Source organism: Dipodomys ordii, unplaced genomic scaffold (assembly GCF_000151885.1).
Source record: "Dipodomys ordii isolate 6190 unplaced genomic scaffold, Dord_2.0 Scaffold98, whole genome shotgun sequence".
Taxonomy (NCBI): Eukaryota; Metazoa; Chordata; class Mammalia; order Rodentia; family Heteromyidae; genus Dipodomys; species Dipodomys ordii.
Window position 1 is genome coordinate 9341432 of NW_012267314.1, and position 16855 is coordinate 9358286.

Here is a 16855-nt window from a genome sequence, read left to right on the forward strand (position 1 = left end):
ATTCTTTCAAGGTATTTTATGGTATGTTTTCTGTTTTCTATGTAAGCATAGTTATTAACAATGATTGAAATTTTTAATAAAATCCTGTGGTAAAATTATATGGTAAAGTATAAACACATTTATTATTAAAGTATGTTTACTTTGAATTATGTATAAATAATCCGGAGCTTTCTAGAAACTTCTCAGGGCAGTACTAGGCCATTGGAAGTAGCCAATGGAAACAATCAGGCTCACTTAGGAAGTGGTTATAGATAAGAAAGAAGAAATAAATATGTGCATATGTATAGATGTGTGCATATCTACACATATATAGAGATAGCATTTAAACTGTTAACTAAATTTAATATTTTTTCCAGTCCTGGAGCTTTAACTCAGGGCCTGGGCATTGTACTGAACTTCTTTTGCTCAAGGCTAGCACTCCACCACTTGAACCACAGTGCCACTTCTGGCTTTTTCTGTTTATGCGGTACTGAGGAATCAAACCCAGGGCTTCATGCATGCTAAGCAAGCACTCTACCACTAAGCCACCTTCCCAGCCCAAATTTAATATTTTTGAGTAAATGATTTTATATCACTTGTTGATACTAGCATGTGCAATCAACCACTACATTTTTGCTAGGTAATATTTTATAATTTATGTAACATTATATTTCCTACTTTGAACATAGTTACAGTTAAGATTTTGTAAATTAGCGTTTGCAAGTAATTCTTTTTGGTATTATCCAAAAATACACTTTACAAACAACAACAACAACAGAAATTACAGAAAAGAACCAGGTAGCACCAACCCACTATATCAGGCAGATGAGAGAAGCAAAAGGAAGGAAGAGATTCCAGTGTTTTTAGGACTTTGAGAGGCACCATGACGACATCAGGCTCAGATTGACTGGTCTTTATTAAAGTTGAAGTTTGCATCTAGGAAGAGTTTCACAAGAAGAAATCAGGAGATCCAAGCACACTCAGGGTTTTGACTCAGTTGATACCATTCTTACTAACATTGCTCTTTTGAGGCAACCATGGCTTTATTGCAACAGGAACCATCTATCCTGCTTTCTGTCTGCCTCATGCTGTGGTTCATTATTCCACCCACCCTCATGACTACATAGGTCAGTGCCTTGTGTCACAGCTGCCCCTTTCAGTCTTGGTAAGAAACACAATGGAATTTTATTCTTTCTTGATTTAGTGGATTTGTAATTGTAGAAGTAAAAATCAATGACCAATTTTAGTTTTAAAACTAGAAAAGCAAAGATATGGTCAATCAGGGATTTCTTTGGAGTGGGGAACACCTTTAAGTCACAATGAGATGAATTAATTTGGACACCAGGGTACTCCATTTTTTAAATACATATTTCTACATTAAAAGTTGTCCTTCCTCCAAGCAGGAAGATGAGGCTGATGTCATTCGCTTCCTCTAAAGTTTTCCTTCCTGCACCATCAGTGCCCAGGGGATAACAATTCAAAGACAGACTGGTTTTGCTCATTCCGTAGAGTTGGATGTCATTCCAATTTAGGCTTCTCTTTCTCTTCTTCCATACCTAGAAATTAAAAAAAGTATTTAATTTGGCCACCAAACTAAATTATGAGTAGATTTGCCAAAAGAGCTCACAAAAGTACTTATCTCCCTACACTGTTTTCCTGTCTACCTTCCTTCACAATCCCCTGTTGTACTCCTAGCTAAGAAAGCCATTTACAACTTCTCCCAGAAACATCCTCCGTGACTTCTCTGCCCACTCTGTCCTTGAGTCAGGACACAACATCTCTGCTCCATAGCTGGTTTGTCAGGCTCTTGGGAGTAAGCACCGTGACACAAGCGGAGTCTTGATTCATTAAGTTTGCGTGGCAACCCCAGCCCGCCTCCTTCTTAACCAGTTTCCAGCAACAAAGCCATGTAGTCATCTGTGTTTTTTTTAAAAAACCTCAAGAGATATTTTGTTCTAGCTCTGTCCCTTTCCAAGGCCCCAACTATGGATTTTCAAAAGCCAAAAATGTCTTTATTAAATTTTTAAATTTATTTTTTGAAAGCTCATGAGGACCTTAGTAGGTCCAAGAACTGTTTGTTTACATACTTACATATACTTAAAACATTGTTTAATAGCCAGGCTCATTCCTGTAATCGTATCTACTTGGGTGGCTGAGATCAGAAGGATCAGGATTTGAGGCCGACCCCAACAAAAGTCTTCAGACTTTTGTTTGATTTCCATGGCTAAGGAATTGCCAGAGGTCTACACTTTTTCCAAAGTTCTTCTTATAAATCATATTAAAGAAAACTTGAGACTGAGGAGCAAGTGCACTTGAAGCATGAATAGGCATGAGGGTAAGAAGATACCATGTGCTTTAGTTATTGGGTATCCAAGGCAAAGGCTGTTTAAACAGGCCAGGCCACTTCAGACACCACTTTGCTCCCATGTTCTCTCTCATGGGGAGAAGGAGCTATCAAAGTTTGCTTTTCCTGAAGAAAAGTTTCCTTCGAAGCACTGCCTATTTGGGGCTGTTGTGGCAGGAATGGTGCAATCTTCAGTGGTGAGAACTGGGGTTGTTCATTGATAGAGAGGGAAAATGGTTCCCAACCTACTTCAGTTTGACAGCTGAGAAGCAGAGGGGAAACTTGATAGTTAAACATGATGTTTGTAAGATCCCAAAGTGCCATTTCCACAAAGTACAGAAAGCGACCCTTCATCAAGTTGAAGTAGGCCGAACTAGAATGACCAAACTGGAGACCGACTGGGAGAAGAGCTCCACCAGGGGGCAGTGTTCCCACAGGGCCGGGGAGAGGGGACTGGGATGGGTGGCTGAAGAAGGAGGGCGTTTCCACATACTGGGGCATCTATCCACCCACTACTGGCTTGCTTGCTCTGTCCTCACCCAACCTTCCACTCTTGAGCGCTATCAGTTCTGATCTTACAAAATTTGATTTTGATAAGACTCATCACTCACTCAGGTATATTGCAAATGGAAGAGATGCTGAGACTCAGTACAGACATGCAGCTGCTATCATGGGCAGAACTGTGTCTCTGCTCTCCCTTACCTCCACCCTGCCCTTCATGTTGAAGTCCTGACTCTCAGTTCCTCAGAACGGGAGAGAATGCCAAGCGTGTGGTGGGGCAGCCATTTGCTAAAGAATTAGGCATCTGACTCAGGGATCCAATCAACAGCCTCGGCAGCAGCAAAAAATAGAGGTGATTGTTCTGGGAAGACTTATAAAACATCTTCTCCTCTGATGGCCTAAACCTTTTTGAATTGTAGGAAGAAGACAATACCATGTATCTATGTATCTCCATCTATCTATCTATCTATCTATCTATCTATCTATCTATCTATCTATCTATCTATCTATCTATCTATTCATTTTTGGTGATATGGGAGTCTGAAATCAGAGTTTTGGGCTTGATAGGCAAGTGTTCTATCACTTGCATCCAGTCCTTTTTGCTCTGGTGTTTTTGTTGTTGTTGCTGCTTGTTGTGGGGCTTGAACTCAGAGCCTGGGCACTGTCTCTGAGCTCTTTAGTTCAAGGTGGTACTCTACCACTTGAGCCACAGCACCACTTCTGGTTTTCTGATGGTTAATTGGAGATAAGAGTCTCATGGATTTTCCTGCCTGGGCAGTCTTTGACCTGCTATCTTCAGATTTCAGCCTGCTGAGTAGCTAGATTACAGGCATGAGCCACCGACGTCTGGCCTGGTGTTATAATTTTAAATTTTTAGACAAGGCCTCGCTGGACTCTGATTCGCTTACTTATGTTTCTCACTATTGCTCAGCTGGCAGGCACACCACCGCACCCAGCTTCTGTGGAGACCGGGGGGCCAAGGAGGGGGGTGTCTCCTAACTTTTTCCCTGAGCTCCCAGTCTCCACCTCCAAGTAGTGAGGCTTACAGGTACAAGCTCCTGGCTCCTGGCAGAAGCCAACACTATTTTTGAGACTTTTATACCAGCAATAACACTGCCAGCCTGGAGTAGGAGAGACAGAGACAACAGGAAATAAAGGACCAATGGCTCCAAAGAGGGGTCAGGCAACTAGCTCCGCCTAGGTTCCAGATGGTAGGTCTGCTGCTACCTAGGTCTAAGGGGCAGAGTAGCTGCCACAGACCACGAAGACCAGGTCACACCTCTTTTCATGATCCCTGGGGACAGAATACTCAGCCAATGAGGATTATTCACAAGCCTTCAAGTGGAAGAGAATTTGCCCTGCTCCCCATCAGACCAGGTTCCCTATCCCCATCATGTGCTATTTCCCCCTTTAGAAGGGCAAAGTACATCACAGACCACCGCAGTGCTCTAGCAGCAGGTATCTTCTGCTTGGTTTCATAGGTTCACTTGCAGATGGAGCACAATTTTTGTTTCAGGAAAGAATCATGCCCCAAGTCTCACCAATACCCAATTTATATTCTTATTTCTGATGAGATGATTGGAAGACATTTTTGGGTTCATTGGGATGGAGTAGTATGTTCTGCATGTAGGAAGGACATGGATTTTCGTGAGGAGAGAGGGTGGGGTGCAGTGTTTTTGGTTGAAATAGGTCTCCCCAAATTCATAGGTTGAATTCCTAAGCTCCCAGTGTCTCAGAATGGGACCATAATAGATAGGAGCTTTACAAAGTTTAAATGAAGTCATATGGGTAGAACCTCATATACACACCACAACACACACGGGCTTCCATTTAAAGATAGCAACTGACACTCAAACAAATTGACTGTTGGCAGAGAAGAAGCATGGACTCCATGGTGTCCAATCTTAAAAGACCTGAAGTCTGGCCTTTGTGTGAAATTTCCCAACGGACAGAGAAAGGTTACTATTCCCATCATGCAGAGGGAGGGAACATTATCACAAGATTAATGTCTGGTTCCTCAATTCGTGGTCTGATTAATGAACCATTTTGATATTTTCTAGTAGGCTACTTATCAAAACCAAAAGCTGCTGACCAAAGAAAGCTCCGCTTCTTGGAGCCTTTTAGTAGTACTTAATACCTTGAAACAATCTTAGACCCATGCACAAAAACAAAATTCGGACTCAATGTCCACGAAATGCTGTGGTTTATTTTCCTATTAGACTGAGCTCCAGGGGCAGTGTCTGACACAAAGCAGGGTGCTCAGTGTCTGTGGGGCCGAGTCCATCTAACACGCCAGGACTGGATGGGAGATGACCAGGACTTCCTGCACTCCCCACAGCATCTTTGGATATACTTCCATGCAGGACTCAAATCACGACAGATCTCTCCTGTTGCTTCCCACCTTCCAGTGCTGACGGCAGCTTATATACACCCTGGACAGATTTGGCTCGCCTTAGCCAAGGGTGTGTGTGTCGTCAGATGGAGGTTCTGCTCCTCAAAATGGAAACAAGAGACACCAAATCATAGGTTAAAAGAGCATTTGTAACTATGAAGTATCTCCTTTTGCTGCTTATCCCTCTTGACCACCTCTAAACCTTAAAAAAAAAGGCAGCCACTTAGAAGGGAGGGTATCCTTCTTGGCAGAAGCATTTTGTGTGCTATTTTGACTTCTTAGGGCATGGTGGTGAGACTCCTTGAGTCTTCTGTACTCACACAATAGATGACTTTAAAAATCTGAGAAATCTGGAGGGTATGTAGTCCATGGTGGCCTTGAACTTAAAGTCTCCCTGACTCAGCTTCCTAAGTGTTAGGATTGCAGGCATACCATGTTTGGCTCGGGCGATATTTAATGAGACTATGTGGTGACATTTAATAACTTATCTATTTTATTTGATGTTCTTTCAGCCAAGGCATCTTTTTTTTTGTTATCAGAGTCACCATTTTTATTTTATTTTTCCCTGTTAATGCTAGATTTTCCCCCCTCTATAAAATTTTATGGAGATGCTTCTTTTCTCTTTAGATTTGGATTACCACCTAAGAAGACGGAGTGAGTCATAAAAACTTTTCAGATAAAACTGCCAGCAGCTCCTAAATTAATACTGTAATTGTCAAAATGAAGTTTGAGCAGAGATCCTGTGTGAAGGACTAAAGACGAAGCACCTGCCCCCTAGTCCCTGCCCTTGAAGGAAGACCTCCAATTTTTATGATTTCCCCAGAATGATACTTACTTCTCTGTGTGTCCCAGATGTAACTGTTCAGAACTTCTCCCAGCACATACAGGAAGTTCATTAGGATGGTTGTTGCCCCAAAGAAGATGATTCTGGCTCCGGAGCCGATATGTTCCAGGAAAGGATACACCCACATGCCAGTGACATGATGCACCCAGCACACCCTGCCAGGGAAGAGACCAAGATGCCGTCACTCTCTGAGCTGACGTCAAACCTACTGTGCAGTCAGCCCCCATGGCCAGCCTTCAGTGGTCATCTGTCACCAGTGTGCCTCTGATACTCAGGAACTACCAAGAATTAGGCGTTTTTCACTTCTCTTTTTAAATTCTGAGAAGAACTTTGAACTCACTGAAGGGGTGGGTGTATTGGATGTCCCATGTTCAGACTGGAAACATCTTGTTAGCATGCTGTTAGCACCTTGTATAATCCTTGGGGTGTTACTGCAACTCACTGGTACCTGGCTAACTCAACTTCATGTTATTGGGATGTTCCTGGTGTTCCCAGCAATGTCCTTTGTCCGTGCTCCTCTGGGACCCCCACACTGCAATTAGTTTCCTCCATGCCGGTACTTCTGTGGTCTCCTCTTGTCTTTGATGGTACTTAAAAGATTTTGGTTAGGTATTTGACACTGCTGGGTGATTTAATACTGCTATATAATCTTTGTAATCCCTCCTTTACACAAGGAAACAATGTAGCTTTAGACAATCCCGCTGTAATAAAAGCCAGATAAGGGTGTACCAGGTACCTTGCCAGGCTGCCTGTCAGCCAGGCATAAATTAGAGCTGCGTGTGCAGGCAGAACTTCCCCAAACCCAGGAGATACCAGGATCCCCATTCTCCCCTCTACATTCACTTCATTCTTTTTCTTTTTCTCCTGTTTCATATGCTTGTCATCATTTTTGTTTGTGCTTCGGAGATATTTCTGGCTCAAAGGGAACAGCAACCTCATCAACCGCATTGCTTTCAGAAGTGTCGCTACAGTGTTTGTGCCATTGTGTCCGTCCTGACATGACTGTTAGGAGCCATTTTCCATCACCAACGAACCCATTACTTTACCAAATGTTACAGTTTTGGAGAGCAGATGAAATACAAATAACTCTTTTTGCCTTAGGAATAATAATAATAATGATAATAATAATTGTTATTTTGTGCTGGTACTGGGGCTTGAACTCAGGTCCTGGGTGCTATGTCTGAGTTTTTGTGCTCAAAGCTTGTGCTCTAGCACTGGAGCCACAGCTCCACTTATGGCTTTTTAGTCATTAACTGGAGATAACAGTCTCAGGAATTTGCCTGCTGGGCTGGCTTAGACTGGGATCCTCATATCTCAGCCTCCTGAGTAGCTAGGATTATAGGTGTGAGTCACCGGTGCTTGGCTAAGGATTTCTTTTTATACTTGTATGTTTGGAAGTCATTTATTTTTTTGGCTTCATTCTATTTTATTTGGGAGGGGATTAAGTTTATTTTAATGGCTTCATTCTTTATGGAACTCTTACTTCCTTTGAACAAGAAATTTGGCTTTAGAGCTTGCTTATCAAGGTGGATAGCCACCAAGGCAGTGGTTATGAAGGGAGGGTTGAGAAAACTTTAGAGCAAAGAAGCATTCATAGATCCATACAGTAGTAATGGCCCAAAATAAAAGTTGCTTTTTTTTAATCAAAAAGGAAGCCATGTTAGTTAAAACAAAAGCTGCAGCATTTATGAGAAGCAGTAGCTGTTAAACTGTTAGAACTACCATGAAGGGTTCTGTTACAGGACATTCTGTTTGTTCGTAAATTGGAAGCAATTTGGTCTCCTCAGTTCAGGTGCTGTGCATCCATCAAGCCGCTTATTCATTTCCTCAGAGGGAATATGCAATATTCTCCAAATTTAATATCATAAGCCATAAATGATTCTTCCCAATCAATTGAAACAACAGTGATATGACTCATGGTAAAATGGCTTCCTTAATTAGGCACATTGGGAGCAATTCAAATGAGAAATTTTCATCATGCTTTTTTTTTGGTCGGTTATGGGGCTTGAACTCAGGGCCTGAGTGCTGTCTCTGAGCTTAAGACTAAAGCACTCTACCACTTTGAGCCACAGATCCACTTCTAGTTTTCTGGTAGTTAATTGGAGGTAAGAGTCTCCTCAACCTCCAGAGTAGCTAGATTTACAGATGTGAGCCACCAGCAACCAGCTCATTATACTTTTTATATCTTTCTGATATTCTTTGCTTTTAGTGGAATGAACTTCCACCTGCAGGCTTTAGGATTGTTTCTGATGTCAGGCCTGAGTCTCTGACACTGTTTGCAATCTACATTTGTTATCCTCAAATTCCAAATCAGTACAGCAAGAAAAATGATCATATTTGATCTACCTTTAGAAAACTTACAGACTTAGGTTACCAACCTAAGTGTATCTTCTTAGCATCAGAAATGCACTTCCAGCCACCTCCCACACAGCCACCTCCCTGATGTCTACCTGCATTTCCATGCCACCATCTTTCTTGTACATTGATTCTTGTACAACTATACTGTGTATGGTGGAAGTTACCATATAACTTCCCCTCATTCGGATATAATTATCCTATTTTTCAGGTGAAGAAAGGGAGGCGAAGTTAAAGAACTTCCCAACTTTCCTGGTCAAACTGCTATGTGGCCATGATTTCACTTAATAAAGTATTACACTTTGTGTACAAAGTAGAAGTGATGGTATCCCTTCCCTCCCCTGCCCGTCCTTCCCTCCCTTTCCCTTCTTTTCCTGTGCTTTTTCCTTTCTCTTCCCATTCCCTTCTTCCTTTCCCTCCCCTTCCTTTCCTATCCTTCCACACCCCTCTCCTCCCCTTCTTTCCTTTCCTCTCCCCTTCCCTTTCTCCTCTTCGCTGCGTTCATGATTTGGTAGGGCATCAAATGATCCTGGATACAGAAGTCCTGTTATTGGGGGTTTCTCCTGGCTTAGCAGGGTTGATACACCCACTTGTCCTAACAGGCTGTGTTTTCACCTTTTGTTTCCTTGATGTTATCAAGCCTCAATTTTCTACACAAAGATGACTCACGGCCTTGTTCATCCATGGTGGAGAGTTCCTAGTTCCTAGCTGACTTTCAACTTCTTACTCATTGTCTTAATGCCCAAGCAGCTTATGCTTAGGGTAATGGCACCTATTTTAACTTTAGTTCTAGAAATGAACATGCATGTGTTTGTGTATATGTATTTTAGTATAAGACTTGGGGATGATATATTGTATTCAAGTACTTCCATTTCCATTCATCTTGAATGTGCAATTATAAAATAATAACACTTACCCATGTCTCCCATCTGTGCACATTGCTAACAGGGATACAGAAGTGAGTGAGGATGAATAATTCCTATCCTTTTTCTTGCGGAGTACAGTCTAAGGAGGGATGCACCCATTACAGGAGCCTTGCAAATATAGCCAGAATTAAGGAAAGGTCAGGGAAATGTTGTGGTTAGGCAGGGACTAGTCTCTGCTTTTTCAGTTTTTTCCCCCATTACTAGTGTTTAAACTCAGTACCTCTTGCTTTTGGTATGCGTTTTTGCTCTACCATTTGAGCTATACCTCCATTTCATCTGCTTTTTTAAAATATATTCATAGCTGAAAACTATGTTCAAATGCCTTCCTTTTCTTTTCTCTCCTCCCTCCTTTCCTCCCTCCCTTCCTTCTTTCCACCAGCTCCGGGCCTTAAATTATATATTTTTTAAAGTAGTTGTACAAAGAGACTACCATTCAACATGCCAGTTCATAATTATGATGTGTCTTGATCAATATCATATCTTTTATTGTACTCCCTTCCCCTCAAATTTCCTAGTGCCACTTTGACATATATACATTGACTACTGTGATTGAATTCTCCTCCACCTTCCTCTCTTTCTCTCTCTCTCTTTCACGTGTGACCTGGTTTTATTTTAGCAGGAAGGGAATAGTACCAGAGCACCGAGCTCCAGCCAGGCACTCCTGGTAACATGACAGAGACCCAGTCAACGCACCAGCCACCTGCTGTGCAGGTCCGTGTTTTAGGCCACAGAAAGAAATCCGGGTATACTGTTTATTCTTATCACATCACCAAACTAAAAATCATAATGCTAACCGAGCTAGTCAGACAGTGAAATCATATTTCCATACACTCCCCGAACTCAAGCTTCTGGCTGCTGCAAAGAGCATGCGCTACAATGCAAGGAGTAAGCACTTCCAATACAGGGAACACGGGTGGACAGACAAGAATATATACGAAGGGAGATCCTAGATCTCCTATCTCTGACATTTATGGCTCCACAGAGAGTTAATATCTATGCAGAATATGTACATCTCACAGGAAGGGTGGGCCAGCCCAGGGAAGACCCTCAGCAGGTGGAGGCTGGGCACAGGGACACAGGAGAATCATGGCATGTAGTAGGCACGGAGGAAACCACAAGGTGTGACAATGACAGCCTGGATGTCCCATCCCCCAAACCCTCAGTGCCACAGCTAGTACGATTTGGGTCAAAGAGATAGTGAGGCCTTTATGGTCATCAAAACGATCCGTGGTTTTGAGGCTGAGAATCATGTGTGGGCCACAGGTAACAATGAGCACCAGGAAGAGAGAGGTGAGCAGCCCCATCCAGATGGGGGGTGGAGGTGGGGGAGAAGAAGCCGGGTAGGAGTCGCGGGGTAGGAGAACCGTTCGCCTGTCACATTAAGAGCTGGGACCTGGAAGTCCTTCAGAGTCACCTGCCAGAGGGAGGGCCCCTTGGCCGCCACCAGGAGACTGCTGACCTAGCCACCATGGACGGAGCAGGGGCTGCCCCTGTGACCTGGGAGGCACTGGAGCAGGTGACAGTCATGGGTGCAGATTTCCAGGCGCTCCATGGCAAACCAGCGGCGGGCGGACACTGGGTAGAAGCGATTCTCCAGAACGGACGTGAAGGTCACTTTGGGGCCGAGGAGCAGTTGGTAGGTCGGGGAGAGGCCGGCAATGGAGTCGTTCCAGAAGGAGCCCGTCGGGTGGGGCTTCTGCACCCCAAAAGTGAGCGTGGTCTGGCCTTCCCTGCAGGCCACAGAGAAGTTCTGAGCCCAGAACAGGATCTGGGAATCATGTCGTTCAAAGTCACGGGAGGACAAACCACCGCCGGCGCTGCTGGCTGCATATGAGCAGGGCCGGCCCCCAGCTTCTCCCGCAGATAAGCGGGACTCTGTCACTGTGATTGCTCCCAAGTCCAGCCTCACGTCATGGGACTCCCTTGCAGGTGTCCTGGACCATTGGCATAGTGCAGGGCTTCTAACCCGACTGGAACTGTGTACCCTCTGCCCATGTGAGAGCACTTGTCAATGGCTATAAAAGATGACCCATTATCATAGCAGGAAATCAACACAGCAATAAATTTCAAAAGAAGAAACATGAGAAAGAAGCTGTTTAAGGGCTGGTGGGAAATCTCCAGTGAGACCATGTTCACCTAATAAAAGGGAAGAGAGCTGCAAAGGCCTTGCCAGCCCTAGGAAGGCACTGACCTTGATGTAACCTTGCTAGTGAACAGGAGACCATCAGGAGGCTGGTATGGATGTTTCAAGAGGTTCTAGACAATGGTGTTTAGACAGACCTTCCATCTCTTATAAAAATGACTTCCAGTCAAGTGCTCACATCTATAATCCTAGCTACTCTGGAGGTTGAGATCTGAGGATCATGGTTTAAAGCCAGCCCAAGCAGGAAAGTCTGTGACATTCTTATTTACAATTACCAGCACAAAGCTGAAAGTGGAGATGTGGCTCAAGAAGTAGAGCATTAGCCTAGCAAAAAAGCTGAGGGATTGCACCTTGGGCCTGAGTTTGAACCCCAGAACCAGCACAAAACAAACTAAAAGCACTTTTGTCTTTAACTCAATCTACAATTAAAAAATTATAATCTATGAAATAACTCATAAAATTAAAATTCAGAGCTGAACTAAATATCTCCATCTTCCTTTATTTGTGCTAAAGTTTGAAAAACATATTTGTATAGGATTTTTTTTTCTTAAAGCTAGTACTCTGCCACTGGAGCCACAGCTCTACTTCCAGCTTTTTATATGGAAATAAGAATATCATAGTCTTGTGGGCTGGGAAGGTGGCTGGAAGGTGGTAGAGCTCTTGCCTTGCATGCATGAGGCCCTGGGTTTGATTCCTCAGCACCACATAAACAGAAAAAGCCAGAAGTGGCGCTGTGGCTCAAGTAGAGAGTGGTAGAGAGCTAGCCTTGAGCTAAAGAGCTGAGGGACAGCACGCAGGCCCAGAGTTCAGGCCCCATAACCAGACAAAAATAAAAACTAATAAAAAAAAGTATCATAGTCTTTCCTGTCCAGCCTGACCTTCCTTCCCTGGGCTGGTTTCCAACCATAATCCTCAGCTAGAATTGCAGGAGTGAGCCACCAACACCCAACTCTCCATAGGAGATTTTTTAACACAATATTTCATGTGCTAGAGGAAATATTTTTAGTGAGAGTAAGAAGGAATCTTCAAAGTGATGGACACTTATAACAAATTAATTGGTTGTCATGAGTTACCTTTTCTAAATGATATTGTCGCACATTTGTTTTTAATAGAGAATTGATGTGATCCTCTATTATTATCTTCCAAAGTTATCTGCTTTACTTATCTACCATATAGATAAAAATCTAAAGAAACAAAATACAGGAATCTGAGCACACATGACATAATTTGCATAAATGAACCATTTTTGTTTTTAATAATTGGTAACAGAATTTCTTTAAAACAAGTGCCTCACTATTATTAGGTTCAGGTTGAGCTCTCTTGAATAGAGTTATTAATATTCAAGATACAAATGTGAACAGGGAGCCAGGTAACCTGAGGGTATAGATGGGGTATAGATGGAAGGGATGACATTGATCAAAATGCATTGTACTCAGGGGGGCGTTGGTGGCTCACACCTATAATCCTAGCTACTCAGGAGGATTGCGGTTCAAAGCCAGTCTGGACAGGAAAGTCTGTGAGACTCTTAGCTCCAATTAACCACCAGAAAACATGGACCTGTGGCTCAAGTAGTGGAGCGCTCACCTAGAGCTGAAGAGCTGAGGGATGGAGCCTGGCTCCAGAACCAACAAAAATAAAATGAATCAATCTACTTCTGCTTCCCAATAAACAAGAAAGGGCAAAACTAGTATATATAATACAGATTTGTTTTCCAAATGTTATAAACTCTAGACAGGGAGAGGAAGAGGAATAGAGCTGGAGGAATGATCATGTGACAGAAGCTCAGAGAAGTTTGCCCTAAAGGTCAAATGTGTGACAGGAGTCACATGATATGTGACATGGGATCATGTGACATGGCGGTCACGTGACTTGGGGTTCATATGACATGGGATCACATGACTTAAGCTCACATGACTTGGGGGGTCACAAGATGTAGGGTCCCGGGACTCGGGGTCACATGACTTGGGTTCACACAATTAGGGTCACATGACGGGACCTCGTGAGCAGAGGTCACGTGACTCAGGGTCATGTGACATTGGGTCACATGGGTTGAGGTCACATGACTTGGGGGTTACTTGTCTTGAGGCTATGCAATGTGGGAGTCACGTGACTTGGTGTATCCTGAAGGGGAGTCACATGACTAGAGGTCATATTAAAGGAGTCATATAACATGGGTCATGTGAAAGAGAAGGCCGATATATACCCAAAACAATACAGTTAAATAAAGTGGAGATAATTTTCCTAGAGATCTACCCTAGGTAGTCCTCTGCCAGGCAGGGATTGGCCTGGGTAAAAGGTGTGGCTAAAATCTACAAAGAACAATAAAATAAATCTCACTGCCTCTCATCACCTGCCATGAGGAAGTTCTGAATGAGTCTGTCCTGGGGACCCACTGAGTCAGGGGTTCCCACCTGGCCAGGCAAGTAGTGGGCGTGAGCAGTTGACTGTTTATGGGTCTCAGCATCCCAGTACCAGGTATTTATTCATACGAATGCAAGTCCCTGGTGCAGAGTCTGGGATGTTAGCAGGGCTTTCGTATACAAGCTCCAGTAGGAGCAGACGTGGTGAGTGGTCTGAAAATGGTGCTGCTCCATGGAGCAGCCTCAAAAGAGTCCCCTGTTCTGGCACTGTAAGAGTTGATCTTAAGCTGGGTGCTAGTGGCTCATACTCATAATCTTAACTGTGCAGGAGGCTGGGATCTGAAGATCGCCATTATAAGCCAGCCCAGTCAGGAAAGCCAGAAAATTGAAGTGGTGCTAAGGCTCAAAGTGGTAAAGTGCTAGCCTTGAGCTTTTTCACTCAGGGACTGCACCCAGTGCTCCAAGTTCAAGCCCCATGACAAACCTCCCTCCCCCCCCAATAAAAGAGTTGGCCTTCAAGATAGGAAAGTGGTGAGGAAGGGAAGTAGAACTTCAGTGTTCTGCCTGCATTAGCATGCAGATGTCCATCACCGGTCAGATAGGACAATTGGTAGTGGGCTAGAGTAGGTTTCAGAGCTATTCTAGAAATGGGAGGGCCAGGCTCATGTCTGTAATCCTGGCTACTCAGGATACTGAAGCGTGTAGAAAAGTCCTTGTGAGACTCTTATCTCCAATAAACTACTCAAAAAAGCCAGAAGTGGTGCTGTGGCTCAAGTGGTAGAAGGTTACCTTTGAGCACAAAGAGGTTCACGGACAGTGCCCAGGCCTTGAGTTCAAGCCCCAGGACAGGCCAAAAAAAGAAAAAAGAAAAAGAAAAGAAAAGAAAAAAAGAAAATTAACTGGATGTTGCGTGATGTCACCCTGACAAGCATAGAGGAAGAGGATGGAGTTTGAACAGTTACGTGATAATGTGGAAGGAATTAATCCTACAAGAGGCCAGGGAGGCAGAATTAGAGAGGATAAGAATGGTCAGAGAGAAGGGCTGTTGTGGGTCCTTTTTTTTTTTCCTGTGAATTGTGGGGCTTGAACTCTGGGCCTGGGCACTGTCCCTCTTCAGCTCAAGGCTAGCACTCTACCACTTAAGCCACAGCACCACTTCTGGCATTTTCTGCGTACAGGGTGCTGAGGAATCGAACCCCGGGCCTCATGTGTGCAAGGCAAACACTCTACCACTGAGCCACCTTCCCAGTCCAGAAGGGCTGTTGTGGAAACCAAGGGAGTTGAGACTTCAGAAAGTCAGAAAGTCAGCCCTGATTGGCGACTGCAGTTTCTAGCGTGCAATAGGAATAATGGATTTAGCCAGGCCTAGTGGCTCACACCCTCAGGAGGGCCCTTTCTCTGGGACTTCCCACGTGAGGACTGAGCAGGACCAGTGCAGCTGGATTTGCTCTGCTGCTTCCAGCTCCTGACAGAGGGATGGGAGGTGTGGCTGCCTCCCTTCCCCCGCCAGCTCATCTTCTCCTTCTGCCTGGTCCTACGTCCTCATTCTTACTTCTCAGGTTTTGATTTCCATTCAGCATTTTGCATCTCCAATTCTACCTCACACTCTGCTTCAGAGGACTGAGTCTCTGAAAGACAGTGGGGCAAACTAGGCTTTTCAAAGGTTTGATTGGGGCTGGGAATGTGGCTTAGTGGTAGAGTGCTTGCGTAGCACACAGGAAGCACTGGCTTCCTCAGTACCACATACACAGCAAAAGCTGGAAGTGGCACTGTGGCTCAAGTGGTAGGGTGTTCGCCTTGGGCCAAAGAAGCTCAGGGACAGTGCCCAGGCCCCGGGTCCAAATTCAGACTGCCAAAAAATAAGTTTGATTGTGGGGGCCTTGATGACTCACCCCTGTAATTCTCGCTACTCCTCAGGCTGAGATCTGAGCCTCATGATTGGAAACCAGCCCAGACAGGAAAGTCCATAAGATTTTCATCTCCAATTAACCACCAATAAGCCAGAAGTGGAGCTGTGATTCAAGTGGGACAGCCCTACCTCTTAAAAGACAAAAAAGGTAAACAACAGTGAAAAACCTAACGGACAGTGCCCAGGCCTGGAGTTCAAGCCCCAATACCAACCCCTCAAAAAAAACACACCAAAAAGAAACAATCCTTCCTTCCTTCCTTCCCTCCTTCCTTCCTCCTTCACTTCCTCTTTCTCTCTTCCTTTTCATTCTCCCTTTCCTTCCTTGCCTCCCTCCCTTCCTTCCTCGTTCTCTTCCTCTGTCTCTTCCTTTTTATTCTCCCTTCTTTCCTTCGTTCCTTCCTACCTTCCTTCCTTCCTTCCTTCCCTCCTTCCTTTCTTCCTTCCTTCCCTCCCCCCACTCTACTGGGATGTGAATTCTTTTCTATCCTCTAGTCTGGCTTCTTGGTCCTCTATCAAAACATACCAGCTTCTCTGACACCACTTAATCCTTGTTTTCCTCCTATCACGTCAGCTGCTTTCCCAGGTTCACTTTGCAAGTTTATCCTTCATAGTTCTACCATTAAATATGATCTTTCTTGAAGGCTGAGTGTCAAATCCGTTTCATATTAAGAACTCCTGGCTAATGAAGTCACTTATGGTCATTATGTCAAGCCCATTACATGTATGAATATTTCACAAATGTATATACCAACTTAGACCTCTTTATTTCAGAAAAAATTATCCAACCGTCCTCAAGACATCTCATTTTGCACATCCTAAAGGTTCCTTTGGAAGTGGCCTTGTGGCTCGAGTGGTAGAGTGCTACCCTTGAGCTGAAGAGCTTGGGGACAGCGCCCAGGCCCACAGTTCAAGCCCCACAACCGACAAAAGAAAAGTTTCCTTAGATCAAAAATACAGCCCCAGACCTTCTGTGTTCTCTTATCTCTAAGAATGGGACTACAGTTAAGCTTTGCAACCGAAGCAGCTGCCAGTCACCCTTGGCATCCCCCAACTCTGCCATCACATGTAGTCAACCCCTTACCCTGTCTGATGAAGGGAGCCT

The 16855-nt window shown here is 44.1% G+C and overlaps 1 protein-coding gene across 1 annotated transcript in view; it reads right to left on the bottom strand.

The window, feature by feature from the left end:
* Window positions 1–877: 877 nt before the first annotated feature.
* Window positions 878–16855, bottom strand: part of Aig1 (androgen-induced 1) — a 217025-nt gene continuing 201047 nt past the window's right edge. Inside the window, exons 5-6 of the mRNA XM_013027025.1 lie at window positions 6052–6215; window positions 878–1535 (exon numbers count right to left, since the gene is read on the bottom strand). Of these exons, the coding sequence (XP_012882479.1) occupies window positions 1498–1535; window positions 6052–6215 (202 nt within the window). The 3' untranslated portion in view covers window positions 878–1497. The remainder of the gene's footprint in view (window positions 1536–6051; window positions 6216–16855) is intronic.